This window comes from Neofelis nebulosa, chromosome 13 (genome assembly GCF_028018385.1).
Source record: "Neofelis nebulosa isolate mNeoNeb1 chromosome 13, mNeoNeb1.pri, whole genome shotgun sequence".
NCBI lineage: Eukaryota > Metazoa > Chordata > Mammalia > Carnivora > Felidae > Neofelis > Neofelis nebulosa.
Genome location: NC_080794.1, coordinates 26,487,353 through 26,507,411, shown reverse-complemented (window position 1 = coordinate 26,507,411; position 20,059 = coordinate 26,487,353). Strand labels below are relative to the sequence as shown.

At 37.3% G+C, this 20,059-nt stretch overlaps 1 protein-coding gene across 29 annotated transcripts in view; it reads left to right on the top strand.

The window, feature by feature from the left end:
* ANK3 (ankyrin 3) overlaps positions 1-20,059 on the top strand; it is a 342,851-nt gene that overhangs the window by 154,528 nt on the left and 168,264 nt on the right. For all 29 annotated transcript variants that reach the window (XM_058696391.1, XM_058696392.1, XM_058696389.1 and 26 more), the window contains 2 exons: positions 12,937-13,035; positions 18,679-18,876. In XM_058696391.1, the coding sequence (XP_058552374.1) occupies positions 12,937-13,035; positions 18,679-18,876 (297 nt within the window). The remainder of the gene's footprint in view (positions 1-12,936; positions 13,036-18,678; positions 18,877-20,059) is intronic.

Sequence of the window (20,059 nt, the reverse complement as noted above, 5' to 3'; positions counted from 1 at the left end):
CGGATTCTGCGTCTCCCTCTCTCTGCCCCTCTCTGGCTTGCACTCTGTCTCTCTCACTCTCAAAAATAAATAAACATTTGGGGCGCCTGGGTGGCGCAGTCGGTTAAGCGTCCGACTTCAGCCAGGTCACGATCTCGCGGTCCGTGAGTTCGAGCCCCGCGTCAGGCTCTGGGCCGATGGCTCGGAGCCTGGAGCCTGTTTCCGATTCTGTGTCTCCCTCTCTCTCTGCCCCTCCCCCGTTCATGCTCTGTCTCTCTCTGTCCCAAAATAAATAAAAAACGTTGAAAAAAAAAATTAAAAAAAAATAAATAAATAAATAAACATTAGAAAAAATTGTTTAAAAGTAAATTACTTGTTGACTATAGCTAACAATTCTGTATTGTATATGCAAAAGTTGCTATGATAGTAGACCTTTAATATTTTGACCATGACATCTGCAAAATTCATGTGAGGTGAAGAATGTGTTAATTAACGTTATTGTGGTAAGTATTTCACAATATATATGTATACCAGATCATCACATGGTATAACCTAAATTTCTACAATGTTCCATGTCAATTTTATCTCAGTCAAGTTAGGGCTCAGGGGGCAAGAGTCAGAAGCCTCTTGAACGTTTCTGAAAAGTGTTTAGCTAGGATCTGATGAAACACAAAGCCTGTGGTCCTTTTTCTATCTAGTTCATTTCAAGAAAGGTTGTCCTATTTTCCCAGTCCTGTGATGCTATCTAATATCAACTGGCTTGTTGTATATTCTCCTGCAGAATAGACAAGAGTAAGTATGTAGAGTTATCTCTGTGATAACGGTGGCAAATGTGCTGAGATATAAACATATATCAAGGCAGATTCTTCAGTCTGGTCTATATGTAGATCCTAATTTTAAAATAAGTTTTGAAATTTGCTCACTTTTTTCCAACCAAATTTTAATGACTTTATTTATAGACTAAAATGTTTTGCTAAGAATGGCTATTTGTGGTAGCCTGATGGGTTTTTTGTTTTGTTTTTTTTCCCCCCATTTAACTCTCGATCTCAGCAAAGCAAGCATGTGTACTTCTCGAAGGAAGATACTTTGCAATGGATGGTCTCTTGTCATTTTCCTTTTCCTTTGCATCAGTTCACAGCCAAATCAAAAGCTCAATATGGACCCTAATCAGAACCATTTTAAGACTTTTTGGCATCTTCTGAGTTCTCTCTTTTCACTGGCTCTTCTCCACCCAATAATAAAGGCAGCTGTGCTTGTATTTAGTGCTTCAGAGAAGATGGAAGGGTTCCAGGTAGAGTCAGTAATACCAATACTCTGATTCCCAGAATGCGGCTCTAATCATGCCTCTCCCAGCTTCCAGTTTTCCTAGCAAGGTGCCACTACCCAGATCCACATGTAATCTCATTACCACCACATCATATCCGAGCCACACCTTGCCACTCAGATGCACACATTCATCTTGGTATCTGTAGCACTTAGCATGCTTTCTGGCACATACCAGATGTTAAATATGTATTTGCTGAATATATAGAAATGAAAGCTACACTCTTGAAGGTTAAATTTGCCAAAAGGTCTTAATTTTCTTGACTTTATACTGATCCTGTGGTAATGTAATTTTGCTCCCTGAAGTTAATGGCTTCCAATTGATTCAGAAGAACGAAGAGATATTTGTGTGCAAGTAGATAAAGCATTTTCAGAATACCTCAAATCTGTCAGTTGTTAAATTCTTATTATTCTGGGAAGGTATCAGGGGACATTTGGATGCCCTGTAATTTTAGCCTGTCCTTTCCCAGAAATGCAACTGGTTATTATTTCTGAGGTTAAATGCAAAGAAAAAAGAAATATTGGTATTGACTTTTGCTTTCTATTATATTTCCAGAAGTGTATTGCCTGGCTAAAAATAAATCCTTAAAGTAAATATTAAATATTTTATAGTCATAAGATAGTCCCTATCAAATGGAAAATTCTAATACAATATTTCCTCCTTACAGTTCTAACATAGACATGTTGACAAGAGCACTTGAAATAATGCAAACTGCTCTGGGTTTCTACATTAATCAAGACTAATTTGAAAATATGTCATTCAAAAATAGATTCATTTTTAATTTTTATGTAACAGATATTAAAAGTTAATTGAAAGTATTTGGATTCTAAGAAGGGCAGGGCACCTTCCCCTAAATTTTGCTGTTAACCTTAAACCACTCTAAAAAAATTAAGTATTAATATAAAAAAAGAAAGTACAAGTAATTATGACATGCCCTTAGCGTTCAAAACATGAAAATCTCTTTGAAGGAAAGAATGCTTTTGAGAGTTGCAAAGAGTTCTGAGAACGTAAGAGCATCTTATCTCTTTCTTTCTCCCTTTTTCTCTCTCTCTCCCTCTCCCTCCCTCCCTCTCTCTCTGTCCTAGTGATTTTACAACATATTGGAGATCTCATTTCCCTTACCAAGTAGAGATCTAAAAGTATTGGATAAATTTTGAGTGCTACTAATCCTGGTTCTCCTGAAGAATCTATGAAGCAGGCTCAGGACAGCAGTTATTTTAGTTAATTGCTATGTGGTTCTAAGTGCTGGTGCCCAGAAAGTACTTTACTCTTCCTCCTATTTTCTTGTGATGTATGTTGGTAATGCTCACTCCCTACTTCTTTTAAAAAATTCTACATCCATTAGGCACACAAGTACTCTGCAGTTATCAACTATAAGCATCTTTAATTATCCTCCTTGCCAAAGGAAAATACAATAAGTAAATACATCATTACTGTTTTTTTTTACATTGTGAAGCTTAATTTGAATTTTTTCCATGTAAGATTTTCTAAGAACTATATAAAAAGCACCTTTATACATTTAAAATCATATTTTATAATAGGTTATTCAGTTTCTACCTACTGAAAATTTAGAAATTATCATCTATTTATAGAAGGAACATTCCTAAAATAGTATATGATAGAAACAAATATAAACTATGATGGTAGTGTGTAGAAGTCACATATTCATGTTTTTTACTCAGCTGTGTTAGAGTTTTGGCTTCAAGGAACAATGGAATAGCTTACAATGAACTAAGCATCCTGCTGATAAAAATCATAAACCCCGGAAAAATAGTTTTTAAAAACTTGTTTGTAGGCACTGAAAAATAATCAAAAATTGGCATAAATTGGAGTGAATTCAACTTTTGAAAGAACTAAATAACACAAGATGAGATCTATATTTTTATGGCAGGTACTGGATACAGTTGATTGAGAAAGTCACAATTTTATTGTCTTGAGGTCAGAGGATCAAGTTTGAGGCTGTAATGGTGGCTGGATATTCAGGGAGGAATCACTGATAGGAGGGAACCACAAAGGAAGTGCTGAAGTCAATCTACAAACATATACACTCCCCACAATCCTTGAATAAGCAATGAACTATGTGTGTAGAGGTGGGAAGTGGAGGGGGGTGGTATGAAACTACAAGGAGAGCAGAGGGAAATAACAGATAAAAAATTAAAAGCTGAGAAGGAAGTTCAGCAGTGCTTGCTGCAAGGAAAATAGAACACCACATCAAGGAGACTTGGCAAATATCTCTGGCTTTTTATTAATACTACAAGGACTACATCTTAGAAGTTATGACTATGTCCCAGGACTAAAGGGATTATTACTCTTGGAATAAGGACGATTCTAAAACAGACCTGCTATTGAAAGCCTAAAACAAGTCCCTATAAGACTAGAGTCTTTATAGCACATTATTCACAATATCCAGTATTTAATTTAAATTTTATGTATGATTTAAAAATCACTAGTATACATGAAAGGAAATGAGAAAATCTGACTTGCTGTCAAAAGAAAAGTTAAGTAATAAAAACAGACCCATAGGTGACTCAGATGTTAGAATTAATAGACTTTAAAATAACTATAATTAATATGTTAAATATCTGAATGAAAAGACAGATATAGGGAGTAAGGCAAAATTTTTCAGGAGAAATAGGAAATCTTAAAAAAATAGAAATCTTAGAACTAAAAAACACAATATCTGAAATTTTAAAAAAAACATTCACTGGATGGGATAAAGAACAGATTGAATACAAAGGAAGAAAGAATTGGTGAACTTGAAGACAAGTTATAAAAATCATCCAAACTGAAGAACAGAAAACAAAAAGATTAAAAATCAATTTGACACCATGTCAGCAACCTGTGGAATACTAGCAAGCTGACTAAACACAGTGTGGTCCAAGAAGCAGAGGAGAAAGAGAATGGAACAGAAAAGATGTATATATTTATTTTCAAATTCAATCACAAACCACAAACCCTAGACCCAGGAGACTTAGAACACCCCAAAGAGGGTAAATACAAAGAAAACCACACAGAGGCACATAGTGGTGAAGCTGATAAATGGCAAAGATAGAAAAAAAAATATTTACACAGCCAAAGGAGAAGATGCATTATAAATAGAAAAACAATGATGAGACTGTGATCTAACTTCTTACCAGAAACACTGGAGGCCAGAAGCAATGGAACATTCTTTAAGATGCTAACTGAAAACTTTCTGTGAATCGAGAACTTATATCCAGTGAACATAAATTCATAATAAAAGCAAAATATAGTTTCAGATAAGCAAAAATTGAGATGAAGTGTTACCATCAAACCCACACTAAAAGAAATACTAAAGGAAGTTCTTTAGTATTCTGAAGGGAAATAATACCATATGGAAATGTGGATCTAAATAAAGGAGAGAAAAATTAGAAGCAGATTGCTATAAAGAACACTTTTTTTTTTAGAAATTCTTTAAAGTTTGATTAATAAAAATATCAATTTATTATGAGGCTTGTAATACATGTAAAAGTTAAATATATGATATTTATAGCACAAAAGGTAAAACTAACAGTGTAAATGGAATTATATTATAGAATTTCATATTACACATGAAGTTATATAATATATATAATACATCATATGTAATATTACTCTATGATATATAAAATAATATAATATGTATTATGTAATATTACTCTGTGATATATGATTAATAATATAATATTATTTAGACTGGTAAATTAATGATACATATTATAATGTTTAAGGCAACCACTAAAAGGAAAACAAAAGAAAAAGGAGATTTAGTTAAAAAGCCAAAGAAGGAGGGGGTGCCTGGGTGGCTCAATCAGTTGAGCATCTGACTCTTGATTTCAGCTTGAGTTGTGATCCCAGGGTCGTGGGATCAAGCCCATGTCAGACTGCACTGAGTGGGGAACCTGCTTGGGATATTCTCTCCCTCTCTCTCTCTCTCTGCCCCTCTCCCCTACTTGTGCTTCCCCCCCCCCACCCCCGAAAAAAAAAGCCAAAGGAGGAGATAGCCAGTGATAATATGTGATGATTTGGTGATTAGAAAACTAAATAATGCTCAACCCAAAAGAAGACAAAAAGGAGGGACAAAAAACCCACAAAGAACAGTGGACAAATACACAACAAATAGCATAAGGGTGTGTTCCAGGGTCAGAGAGAAAGCCATGGTTTTTTAAGCAGAGAGAACAATACAAGGATTTTGCCTTACTTTAGTTTTAAACACATAGAATGTATGACCGGGGTAGCAAGAAAGGGAAGTAGAAAGAGATATTTCTCTCTCCTATACGTGAATGGCAGAAATGAACTCTAGATCTTAAAAGGAGATTGCTTTCTAGAAGCAATCCAATCCCTCAGATGGAGGCAAGCCTAAGTATAAATTCTGATTCCAGCATTTGCTTGCATGTGACCTTGAGCAGGTACATTCCTCTTCTGGAGCAGCTTTCTCATCTATAAATGGAACTTGTAATGCCTTTCTCATGAGTTGTAAAGATTCAATAAGATCACAAATATAAAGCTCCTGTAACCACAGAGGGGTTTCAAAAAATGTTATCTCACACCCTCCTATGCCAAATCTACAACTGCCTCGCGTGCACAAAATGAGGATACAGTCAGAATTTTTGGTAAAAAACACAGATATGAGACTAACAGTACTATTAGGCTGCAGGTGGGGCCCCCTTATTTATCTTTGGCTGTATTATAACTCTTCTCTCCTGAGCACTACTGGCTTTTTCTTTCATTGTTTTCAGTTTTGAATTAAGTATCACATCCTGTTTCACATCCATGATATAGGAAAAGATTATATATCCATTGGATTCTCTCTGTTTGGTTTCCTTTTCCATCTCTAGAGTGAGATTTTTTGCTTAGAGGGTTTTTTTGCTACAGAATACAAATAAAATAAATGTCTGTTTTTGAAATTATTTCCCAAGTCATGAATTTGTCTCATTTCAGTATTGGCTGTGAGCAAATTCAACATGTTAAGAACATATTCTGGGTTCCATATTCTTAGGTCTGATGCCTTAATGTCCTGTTCCATGCTTTTCAGCTGAATAGGACCTGAAAGCAAGCCTTTTTGACCTTCGAGTGTGCTAGGTTTTGCTCTTAGGCTAACACAAGAGAGCATTTTGTCCAGCCAGTAAAGTACAGTTTCCCACCTCAGTAATAAGATTACTGTCATTGAAATGAAATATGAGATCTGGACTAGCCAGTTGGCTTTGCTTCAGAATTCTGCCCAAGGGAATACTTGTTCATTATGTCAGTGCTTTAAAAATCAGGGGAATTGGAAAAAAACTACCAACCCTGTGCAATTTCATTTCCTTCCCATACTGTTACTATGGCAACTCAGCATCCCTCTCTCCTTCTCTCCCGTCCAAGTGCATATGCTGCCATTCTTGAGGCAGCCTCCCCTGAGCCCCGGCAATTGCCTTTGTCAAGCATTTTCCAACTGGAAGTTGACACTGTTGTATGCAGCTGAAGAAATGCTTTTTGGTACTGGACCCAGTCTAAGTGACCCTGTATATCAGCTGTAAATTTCTAGGGTTTGGGAGCAGGTTAGAATCCTCATTTTTGTATTGGAAAAAGCATTGCTCTAGTTTTAGGGAGAGGAGTAGACCAGTTCACTGCTGTGTTCCAAACCACAGTACTCACAATAGTTCTCTTTTTTCAGCTCCTGGCATTCAAATAAAAGGAAAATATCTTATTTAGAATAAATCCCCTAATATTTTTTCTTATTCTGAGAGCTAAAAAGACTAGTCATATTCTTCAAATCACTTATTTATGGGGAATTTTATTTTTCTGGAAAGAAAGACATTAGAGCACTTCTGAAGGATAAAATGAGTCTGCTCTTAACAAAAAGAATTTTTAACCAACTAACTAGAAAACATTTTTAAAGGACTAGCCCCCAAACCCACTCATTTGCTCACTCCATTCCTTCATTTACTCATTTGCAACTTTCATGGATACAGTGCTGAGTTATCTTCTCTGTGAGATTCAAATATCCCTTAAGCTAGTGACCTTGTCCTCAGAATCAGCCTAGCTGAAATGATGACGCCTGCTCACAAATGACTAAGATACCCGGTGAAAAGTTAGAGAAGCTTCCCCAAGAGAAGTGCAGATAAAACAAGGCAGATGTCCTGAAAGTACAGTGGTTATGTCTAGTTATGGAAAAGTCTTCTAAGAAACGTAGGACTTTAAAACAGTACAAATTTGGATCTTGGAGAAAATGGAAAGGGAACTCCTTCCTGGTACCCTGTGTGGGCAGAGCAGAGAGACCAGAACACGAAGAGCTGCGAATGGCTTGTGAGCTGGGGGAGAAGGGAGGGGCATCGGGGAAGGCCCAGTGTAGCAGAGACTGCTGGTGGAAGACCACCGATGCTGATCTGAGAAGCTGAGGCTTGGCTGAGGACTGAGTGGTTATTGAAGGCCACGTAGCGTTTCATAATCAGAACAGTGCTTCAGGAAAGTGAATGATAAGCCTCACCCATTTCAAAGCAAAAGAAACCAGTTTGAAATTTACATATTATTTTTTGTCCAAATGCAGGTATTAAGTAAAGTCTGTCCTGGCTAATTTTCCTCTTTTTTTTTTTAAACTGAACTAAGTGTGAATCAGTACATGGCAGACACTTTCCAGTCTGGCTGTGGGTCAGCTGGTCCTATCTTCTTTGTGACTATAAAAGATGTGACACTAATTAAAGACCTTACATTAACTCTAGGCACTAGTTTTCCACTGACCTGTGAATGTCCCAGCAGCCAGGCTGGCACTGCCTGTACAGCCAGGCAGTCGTGACATCTTGTACAGCTTCCTGATGAGCCGTCTCTCCTGCCGGAATTCTGGCTGTTTGAAGTCATGCACTTTTGAAAAGTTTCAGAGCAAATGTGCAGCAGATCCAAAGGAGTCAGCCCAACTTGCAATCAAGGTTAAAAATACTGCAAGTGAAACTGCAGTCAAGAGAGCTATGCTTCAGGTAGCTCTTTGCAGTTAGCTAGGAACTGAAGATCTTACCCTGGGGAGCCCCCTGACTTTATCATTGAAACCAGGTGATGAGAAGAACAATGGCGGTAACAGTAGCACTTCACAGCTCTTGCACTGATGAAAAAATCACCTTCCCTAGCTGAGTCTCTAAAGTCTATGAGTGTTCAATAAATAAACACCAGAGATCAGAGGCAGCAGCTGCAGAATGTAGATAAAAGAAGGCTCAGGATGGCTGAAAGTTTGAAAAGAGGGGCTTTGTCTTAGTAACTTCTCCTAAGTCATGCCTTGACTGTCCTGCACAGTCTGGCCAAGATCTGCATTCAGCCTGTGCAGGCTTGGAGAAGTAAAGAGTCTTCATTTATCAAATGAATATTATACCTTTCGTATAGGGGTAATCGTGAGGATAAAAATGATATAATATCTTGGATTTGTTTCAAAATAATATAAGAAAGGAGAAAAGGTCAGGATACGGATGAATCAAGATTGATCAGGAGATGACAGCTGAGGCTGAGCACCAGACACCTAGAGAGACTCATTATACTATTCAGTCTGCTTTAGTCCGAAATAGGTTTGAAATTTTCCATAATTAAAGCTTTTATTGAAAATTGAAATCAGCAAAAATGTAAATCTGTAAAAGACAGTATGTTTCAAAGGATTGAGGTAGATTTTGCTCTTGGCCACTTTGCATTCAGTATGTAGCAATTTGCTTTGGGTAAGATAATTTTCATGGATAAATGAGTTGGGCTAACGTAAATACTTTTTTTTTCTGTGTGAGCATGGTTTGAACATGTCTGCACACATTCTGTCACCTCTTACATCTTAGAGTCTATTTATGAGAAAATAAACAAATTTGACCTTTCAGTTCGTAAAAGACAATCACGTTATGACAGGACCTGTGTGGTGTGTTTTTGTGTGTGTGGCAGAAGGTGGGTGTGATTATTAGTTCTTCTACAGATATTTATAGGTTTTATATTATTGGGAAGACACTTGGACTTCATGGTGTTTTTTTTAATGTTTTCAGATTTTATTTTATTCTGTTTTATTAGAAAAATGCTATTTCCCACTTGAAAATCTACACTGCTTTACTTTGGTTTATGAGAGCAAATGTTTCAAATCAGCATAAGAGGCAGAATATTTAAATATGCTCACAGCATGATCAAGTGAGCTTGTGATTCAAATTTCATTTTTAAGGGATTTTAATTCTGAGATGTGGCTAATAGGTTAGAAATAGGATTGTACCTTACTGATTATACATTAGGATAATTAGGGTTATTTTCAAGATCTGCTCACACAATCTGGGACGTGATTTGAATACACTGATAACATTTTAATGTATCTTAAAATGTGACTGTCCTTAGGGTAGGCTTTGTCAACCACAGGAATCCTCAAGCTGGGGAGCACTTCTCCATAGAGTTTGGGGCCACTTAGATAGCTTTAAGTGAATTATTTTCCACTCCTTAACTCCTAATTCTCCTTTCCCACCTAGCCTGTAGTAAAATAGTCCTTGTCTCCTAGCACAAAAGGAAGACCTAAGTCACTCTCACACACCTGGCCCCAGGGTGCAAAACTTGGAGAGAAGAGGGGACAGAACAGAGCAAGGGGAAGAATTTAGAATATCCGTGTCATGTTAACAACTGTATGACTCTAATGATTGAACAACAAATTTGTCTGCTCGTTGGATGATTGGAAATCCTGCTGCTGCCAACAGAAATGAAGGAGCTAGTGGAGTTGCCTTAGGATGCATCATTGAAACAAATCTTTGGTAAAATATTATTAGGTGATTTTGGCATGCAATTCCAGAGTTTAAAAAATTATTAGTTGACACTGCTTTAACAAAAATCCATCTTCTTATTTGTGCAGACAAGATGTCTCAGCACTAACATTTATAAAAACAAAAATTGGGTAGCTCACTAGATCAAGCATCTGACTCTTGCTTTTGGCTCAGGTCCAGGGGTCCCACGGTCATGGGACCAAGCTCTGCATTGGGCTCTGCACTGAGCATGCTGCCTTCTTGGGATTCTCTCTCTCTCCCTCTGCCCCTCTCCCCCACTCATGCGATCTCTCAAAAAAAAAAATGGGATAGTGTTTGTACCAAAAATAATAAAATTACCTAAGCAATAAACTTAACCAAGACAGAGAAAGATCTATACTCTGAAAATTATAAAATACCAATGAAAGAAATTGAAGACAACACAAACAAATGGAAAGATGTTCCGTGCTCTTAGATTGAAAGAACAAATATTGTTAAACTGCCCATACTACCCAAAGCAATCTACAGATTTAATGCAATCCCTATCAAAATGCCAACAACATTTTTCACAGAATTAGAAGAGTCAGTCCTAACATTTGTATGGAACCACAAAAGACCTCAAATAGCCAAAGCAATCTTGAAAATGAAAAAAACAATCTCAGATTTCAAGATATCCTTCAAAGTTGTAGTAATCAAAACAGTATGGTTCTGGCACCAAAACAGATACATAGATCAATGGAACAGAGCAGAGAGCCCAGAAATAAATCCATGATTATATGGTCAATTAATCTTCAATAAAGGAGGCAAGAATATGCAATGGGAAAAAGTCTCTTCAACAAATGGTGTTGGAAAAACTGGACAGCAAAGGAGTGAACCTAGACCACTTTCTTAACCTGTTGGAAAAACTGGACAGCAAAGGAATGAACCTGGACCACAAAAATAAGCTAAAAAATTAAGGACCTAAATGTGGGACCTGAAGCCATAAAAATCCTGGAAAGGAGCCCAGGCAATAATTTCTCTGACATCGGCCATAGCAACATTTTCCTAGATACATCTCCTGAGGCAAGGGAAACAAAAGCAAAAATAAACTGTTGGGACTACATCAAAATAACAACCTTCTGCACAGAAAAGGAAACAAGAAAACTAAAAGACAGCTGACAGGATGGGAGAAGATATTTGCAAATGGCATATCTGATAAAAGGTTAGTATACAAAATATATAAAGAACTTATACCTCAACCCAAAAAACAAATAATCTGATTAAAAATGGGCAAAAGACATGAACAGACATTTTTCCAAAGGAGACATCCAGATAGCCAACAGACACATGAAAAGATGCTCAACATCACTAATCATCTGGGAAATGCAAATCAAAAACATTGTGAGATATCACTTCATACCTGTCATAATGGCTAGAATCAAAAACACAAGAAACAGTATTGGTGAAGATATGGAGAAAAATAAACCCTCGTTCACTGTTGGTGAGAATGCAAACTGGTGCAGCCACTGTCAAAAACAGTAGGGAGGTTCCTCAAAAATTAAAAATGGAACTACCATATCATCTAGTCATTCCACTACTGAGTATTTACCCAAAGAATATGAAAACACTAATTGGAAAAATATATGCACCCCTATGTTTGTAGCAGCATTATTTACAATAGCCAGGTTATGGAAACAGCCCAAGTGTCCATCGATAGATGAATAGATAAAGAAGATGTAATATGTGTGTATACACACACACACACGCTGGAATATTAGGCAGCCATAAAAAATGAAGTCTTGCCATTTGCAACAACATGGAAGAATCTAGAGGGTACAATGCTAAGTGAAATAAGTCAGTCAGAGAAAGACAAATACCAAATGATTTCACTGATATGTGGAATTTAAGAAATGAAACAAAGGAAAAAAGAAAGAAAGAGATAAGCCAACCAGAAAATAGACTCTTAACTATGGAGAACAAACTGACAGTCACCGGAGGGGAGGATTGTGGATGAAATATAATGGGGATTACTAGTACATTTATCATGATGAACACTGAGTAATGTATAGAATTGTCAAATCACTATATTGTACACCTGAAACTAATATAACACTGTATGACAACTATGCTAGAATTTTTTAAATATATAAAAAATTTAAAAAGACTGCATTTGACTTTAAAAAAAACAAGACAGTGTTGATGCTGACTCTGTCTCATTCCAGCAATATCTAATATTCATTAGCAGACACATGAACTAGTTTTTGAAAACATACATCTCATTAAGAGGGAGATTTTAATTAATTGTTGCTTTTATTTAATAATCATAAAGTTTATATTATGTTTTTGCAATTTTGACCAATTGTGTTTGAATAATTTTAATAACTCCAATTAGGAGATTTACTTTAGTGCTTGAAAGACTTATATTCTCAGGAAATCTTTAACCTTTTCAAAATTTAACTTACATATTTTCACAGCAAAGAGATATGATATGGTAACTTATTAAAAATACTCAAGCACAAAATTATATTATATTAAGATAAAACCATGTGGAAGAAATTAAATGGAAATAGAAATGCAAGAGGGAAGAGGACCAATGTCAAATTCCTATTACAAATTCCTATTTTAAAAGGTTGTTTTTATATTTTTTAACGGTGGCTATCAAATTACGTATGGTGTTTCTGTTCCATTGGATATAAGAAGAGTAGTGGAACAATTCTGTTTTTAACTGTGAGTATTCTAATATGTGAGAAATTACATACTTTACAACTACTTAAACTTATGAAAAATTTAGTTCCTAGTTAAAAATATGAAACTGAGATATGTGAATAAATGTTTGAAGGTCACAGGTCCACAGCATGTGGATGCTGTACTGGATCCTGAAGAAATACACTGCATTTACAGACTTTCCCACTGAATCTAACTCAAGATGTTTCCTCTGTTTAACAGGATGGTCTGACGCCCCTGCATTGTGGAGCACGGAGTGGCCATGAGCAGGTGGTAGAAATGCTGCTTGATCGAGCTGCCCCCATTCTTTCAAAAACCAAGGTAATTTCTTCCCAAGTTCTTGGACACTGACTATACGTAGCTTTACATCCTTTTACTGCTTCTTTAATGTAGCCTTTTGAATCATGTAGAAAAATGACATCATTCCCATTTAGCAATTAAGGTAGGCTAGTTTACCAAATCTTTGGAGAACCTCAAAATAAGTTTGGGTTTAAGAAGACTTCTGCTAGAATGCACTGTACCACAAAGTCATTTGTGTGTGTGTGTGTGTGTGTGTGTGTGTGTGTGTGTGTGTGTGTGTGTGTTGCTTTTGTTTTTGCTTTGTTTCAAGAACACTGACTGCTTGACTTTATCCAATATTTTCATAGTTCAACAGTGACTGCTTATTGGGGAAAGAAAATACAAGATCTATAGTCTCTAAAATCTGGGTGCTGGCTCTCTTTCTCCAACCCCTTAGTTTATTTCTTGAGAGTTTACAGATTATTGAAGAGGATAGCATTTAACTGATAAAGGCTAGAAACTTTGGAAAGATTGCATCTTGCTTGGGACTTTGGGGAAGTTGACATATCCAAAAGGAATGCATCGTGACTGCCCAACAAATAGTGTTTTGCAAAATGTCTTCTGGATCTTTATGGTAAAACCTTTTGGTGCTATTTGAAAAACAAGAATATTTGTAAATAAATTTTGGTACATATGAACTACTTGAGTCCCTACTATTTTTATTAATCAAATCAGTGAGTTTTGGAAGCTGTATTAAACTTTTTAAAGGGCCTTAATTTCTAAATATCATCAAAACAGCAAAAACACATATTGCTTCTGTGTGCACTCTGGTGTTTCCTCAACAACCCTAGTGAAGATGGAACATGGTTAAGGTGGTCTGAATAATTCCTTCACTCATTTGAAATGCAGGGTTTAGATTAGTGAGCCATGGGAGGTATATTACCCAACAGAGTTAAACAGCCACAATGTTTCATTGTATGCAATGATACCATGGCCTTTTGAGTGCTTCTCATCTAAGCCATTCTGTTTGTTCTTTTTCCTTTCACCTAGTCTGTATCTATCTTTTCCACCTCTACTGCTGTCTTCAGAGCCACCTCATCGTTAACTGTAATAGCTTCCTTACTGGTCCCACATTTCCTGCCTCGCTCCTTTCCAATCCTGCTCCTATTGTGCAATCAGAGTGGCCAGATAAACTGTCAACTAAATCATGTCAACCTCCTGCCTAAAAACTTTCCAACTGATTCCCTTTGTTCTCTTAAAAATTAATTTTCGGGGTGCCTGGGTAGCTCAGTTGGTTCAACGTCCAACTTCGGCTCAGGTCATGATCTCACAGTTCATGGGTTCGGGCCCTGTGTCAGGCTCTGTGCTGACAGCTCAGAGCCTGGAGCCTGCTTCGAATTCTGTGTCTCCCTCTCTCTCTCTCTGCTCATCCCCTACTCACGCTCTGTCTCTCTCTCAAAAATAAAGATTAAAAAAATTTTTTTTAATTAATTTTCACTTTATCAAAGCAATAAGGCATAAATATAAAATTGCTGTCTCATCTTTTCTTCCTTTTGTTCATCTCATTATCTATTCTTTCTTTACAAGAGATTTCCTTGATTTTTTTCTTCTTTTCTTAAAGTTTTCCAGTTCTTGTTTTATGGATGCAACATATTCTATTACCTTTCTGAGAACACTCAAGATAAATTTCTTTTAATTTTTTTCTGCCTCTCTTCTGCCCCCAATTCCTCATATTTTCTCTTCACTTTGTTGGCTTTGGTCCTCTATTTCATGTTGGGGGTTTCCTCACAAATGTTTGTCCCTGACCATAAGTGTCAGGCACTAACGTTTGAGTGGAAGCTCTGTGCGAGTGTAGTCAGGACTCCAGGTGGTGATGGGCTGGAAGGGTCCCCTGATGTCACAATCAGTTGCCCTTTTTTCTGGGAAGTTCAATTTTTTTGAGAGATGGATCCTCCAATCTTTTGGAGGATTCTCAACACATTCAGAGTAAGAAAAAGGAAAGGGGACTACATTCTCCTAATCCTCCATGCATACTTTAATCATAATAATAACAAATATTTACATAGTGGTTCCCACATAGCAGGTTCTAAGCACTAGATATATCTCAACCCATTTAATCCTCACAATGAGGCACTAAACTGAGACCCAAAGAGAAGACTTTCTCAGGATAGCTCGTGGCAGAACAAGGATTTGAACCAGGACATCTAACTCAAGAGACCATACTCTTGACACCCATACTGTCCTTCCTTTTTCTGTGAGCACCTGGTCTCAGTCCAGAGCCTCACCACACCCCTCTGCTCTGCCTGGGCTCCTGTATCCAGAATCTCTCTGCTTCAATTTCTCCAGAGACTCAACTCTTCATTTCTTATAAGGGGCATGGGGCAGTCATCTGGCTTTGCTGAGTCAGAAGGGCCTGGAAACCTGACAGCACCATACACAGGTGAACCAATCCTGCTTCTAACTCTGCGCCTCATCTATATCTTCCAAGGTGTGCTGTGTTTCCATATCCCTTGCCTTTGGGGCATTTGAAAATTAAATCATTATGTTGGAGCCAGATCATCAAGCCTATTGTGTTCATCTTTTCCCAATTCTGTATTCACTGACATGATGCTGATGGCTTTAAATTGGTCATAGGAGGGTTCTTTACATCATGGGAATTGGCAAATGCCACATATTGGGGTTTCTCTTTTTCAAAGAGCTGTTGTTAAACACTTACCAGTACATCACTGATTATAGCCCACCACAGACACGTAGCATTCAGCCTTCTGTCTTCTCCTGGCTGAGTTAACACACTAAGCCCTTTTTTCATATTCTAAAATTTATAGACATCACACATCTGTTTTTATTTCCTTTCCTGTGTGTGTATGGGAGGGTATGTGGGTGTGCATGTGCACACACATGCATGTGCTCTTGTGGAATTTATGTTTTAAATTACTTTGGAGTTTGGAAAAGGATGGATAAACATAGGTCATATCCACGATTTCATTCTAAAGTGTCCCCCTGCACTAATAAATTCCTTACCAGAATCTGACCACCTCTGTGCCTTATCTCTCATTCTGCTCCTCCTTTTGCTTCCTGGAATACACCAAGTTTGTCCTCATTTCCTGTGCGTGCAGATTGAGTTCCCTCAGCTTGTCCCAGATCTCTGCAGTCTCCACACATTTTTCAACTCACATGTTTTCTTCTCAGGGAGGCCTTCTTGTTACTTTACTTTCTTGATGGCTGTCTCTCTCCTCAGTAAAATGAAAGCCAGGACTTTGCCTCATTCAGTGCAGTACCCCAAGCACCTAAATCAGCCCCTGGCACATAGTGGACTTCCAGTAAACCTTTTCTGAATGAACATTAGGTGAATGAATGGATTTCTGACTTTAAAACGTTTGTCTAATTCCTCAAGGCTTCCATCTTTCTGAGCTAAGAAAACCCATCACATTGGATCTATACTTTCAGCTTTATGAGGGTACAGTATGCAGTAAGACCCCTCTCCCTAGGGTTCATGATCTTTACTTTCTTGTCCTTCTCCAATGACATGTTACTACTCATATATTGTTATTTTGTGTATCAGTCCTTCTTTTGTTGACACTGCCTCCCATTTCTACTGGCCACTAAGTCATTTGTTTCCTAAGATTTTGTTTGTTTGTTTACTTCACCATGAAGTAATGTATCAAAACATATGACTGTATCAAAACATAAAGCAAAGGAATGTCTTGGCAGGAAGCACAGGAGCGCATGTGTGCATATGCTGGTGGGTGCTACTATCCCCAGTGTCCCCATCCTTTGTTGCACATTAGTGTCTACTTTGATTCAAGATGTTGGAGAGAATTTTTTTAATGTTTATTTATTTTTGAGAGAAAGAGAGAGTGTGTGAGAGGGGGAGCCGCAGAAAGACAGGGAGACACAGGATCAGAAGCAGGCTCCAGGCTCTGAGCTGTCAGCACAGAGCCCGATGCGGAGCTTGAACTCAAAAACCATGAGATCATGACCTGAGCCGAAGACAGATGCTTAACGACTGAGCCACCCAGGTGCCCCTGGAGTGGAATTTCTTAGGTAGAAATATTCTGATTGACCCTGTGTGAAGTCTTCAAATTCACACAAATATTTATTGACCTCTTTCTATATATACATGGCTCTCTGTGGGGCAGTATGGGAAAATTGTAACTCATGAACCTTTTTCTTTCAAGGAACACAAATAGTTGAAATACTTGACAGTGAGTGAATGATACCATGAGAGTAACTAGAGGGAGGCTGGCACCTTTTCTTCCTATCTTGATATCCCATTTTATATCATTTATAGATAAGGGAAATAACTTGAAAACAAATTTTTGGAAACTGAATTTGTGGTCATATCCTACCCCCTTGGCCAGATATGTTAAACTATATCATAGTGATTAATAGAGCCTCTCTCAATAATTGGATTCTCTAGAAATTTCCATGTTTCCTCCACTTTGCCTCCACATTTAAAGGTAGCATTCTTGAAAAGACTCATCTCTTAATACCTTGTTTTTGCCTTCACTGGGAAACACATACTGAATGCTAAATGTCACTCTAACCTTTTTTTTTTAAGGTTTTATTTATTTACCTTTGAGCCTATTCATTTCTTCTCTCAACTCTTTAAAGAATTTTTGACTTACTCCCACCACACATGATTAACTGTCATTGAACCCAACTGATTTAAACTGAGGCCAGCATTAGCTAATGAGTTGGTCAATGCTTTGCCTTTCCTCATCATAGACACATGGGGGCACCAGACTGATGGCAGAGGGAATATTTCCTTTCTACACTGATGTGAGATAAAATGTGTTTAGTCAGAACTTTTTTGTTAATCAAATCAATATAGTATCAATATCAAGGGTTAGTAACTTATAAAGGCAAAATAAAACCCAGTGTAATGAATACCATGGGTATTCATTTTGTTTTTTTTAAAGTCCTTTTCACTCTTAAATATTAAGAATTCTGGGGGGCAGGGGGCAGAGAACTCTTGATCTCAGGGTTGTAGGTTTGAACCCCACGTTGGGTGTAAAGATTGCTTAAAAATAAAATCTTAAGAAAAAAGAGAACTCCACGTCACTGGGAATATGATTAATAATGGGCCTTAGGGCAATTCGCACTATTTTTAAATCAGAAAAGAAATTTTCTTGGAAATTGTGTTTTCAACTGATAAAAGAAGTGGGAGGACTTGTTTTATAAGTACCTGCAGTTCAAACCAATCATTAAAACCTTTTAAAAAGAGGGCACCTGGCTGGCTCAGTTGGTAGAGCATACAACTCTTGATCTTGGGATTGTGAATTCGAGTCCCATGTATGGTGTAGAGTTTACTGAAAATTAAAAAAAAATTTTTTTCTTTAATTAAGAAAATTATAACACCTGAAAGTAATATTACTCCATATTTTAACTAATTGGAATTTAAATAAAAACTTAAAACAAAAAAGCATAAAGGGGAAGGTAGGGGCACCTGGCTGGCTCTGTTGGTAGAGCCACTCTTGATCTGGGGTTGTGAGTTTGAGCCCCATGCTGGTGTGGAGATTGCTTAAAAATAAAAATAAAAATAAAAATAAATCTTAAAAAAAAAAGGTGAAAGTATTTCTGTGTGAGAAACAGAGTTTTCATCTTTTCATGGTTGTATTGTATTTCGTGTTTGGCACATTTGTGTTTAAAAGGTAAAACAACTGATTTTCTTATGTGTTTCAGAATGGACTGTCTCCATTGCACATGGCCACACAAGGGGATCACTTAAACTGTGTCCAGCTTCTCCTCCAGCATAACGTGCCCGTAGATGACGTCACCAATGACTACCTGACTGCCCTGCATGTGGCTGCCCACTGTGGCCATTACAAGGTCGCCAAGGTTCTCTTGGACAAGAAAGCTAACCCCAATGCCAAAGCCCTGGTGAGTAGCTCAGTCAACAGGCCCAGCCTGTGTTGTCTGGCTGACAGTTGTGCTACCTCTGCATGTGAAGGGATTACTTTGACGAGATAAAAACGGACGGTCTAGTTAAATAAAATGTACTTCCTATCAACTTTTTCAAATATCTTTTAAAGAAACAACCTATTTCTGACATGAACAAGGCTGATAGGGCTAAATCATTCTCTTTATAGCCACACTGGTGAATCTTTTACAATAAACAAGACCCAAAGACCATGTAAGTATAAAAAAAAGACTGAGCTGGTCAAACCAATCTTAGTGAAGGTAAAGTTATAATTATGTGAATTAAAATTTTTTCCTGAGATCTAAACATAAAGTAAAATGGTCAAAAAACTTTATCTTCAGCATCAGAGGTCTAGGAATTTGTGAGCTGAAATTTTGTGTTATGTTTACCATGTAAATTAACACATTGCCTGTCATCTCCTTTTCCTAGTGATAAAAATGAAAATTTGGGTCTGATTTGTAGTCTTAACTCCTAAGGTGATCCGTTATTTTAACGCTTAGCTGTGCTATAGTTTTATTTTCATAACAAGATGGTGTGTGTTGTCTTTGGAAAAATAAATAAACCTAATTTGGTAAGCTGTTTAAGTTTAGTTCAGAATAAGTACCCATGTTTAGGAAAAAATCAGTCACCAAATATTAGGGGAAACATGTGAGTTTACTAGCAGTTTTGAGGTAAAGGCTATCATCTGATCAACTGATCTGGAAAGGGTCACTGCTCCGTTCCAACTGGTGCTATCTCCCTGTCTGAATGAATCCATGGCACCTCTGGTCCTCTGTGGGCTCAGGACCAGTGGGCAGGAAAGATGAGGACTGAAAAGAACTCTTGACCCCAGGCAGCTCCACCGTCTTTGTCACTCGAGAAACTTTTACCACAACAGCATTTCAAGAGCTGTTGACCTGCTCGGTATATCAAACATATCTTTGCATTCTGAGAAGGGAGGAAAAGAAATTATTAATCATGACTCATTTTTCCATACAAGAAAAAAAAAAGCCGTAAAACAGGGTGTGGACATTCACTCTCATTTTCCTCTGACTCTAAAGATTTCACAACATGTAGAGATTGTAGCCAGTCATCCTGGAATGGACTCTGGCCAGGTAAATGGTCTCACAGTGGGTATGGAAGCACCTATAGTGACTTTGACCT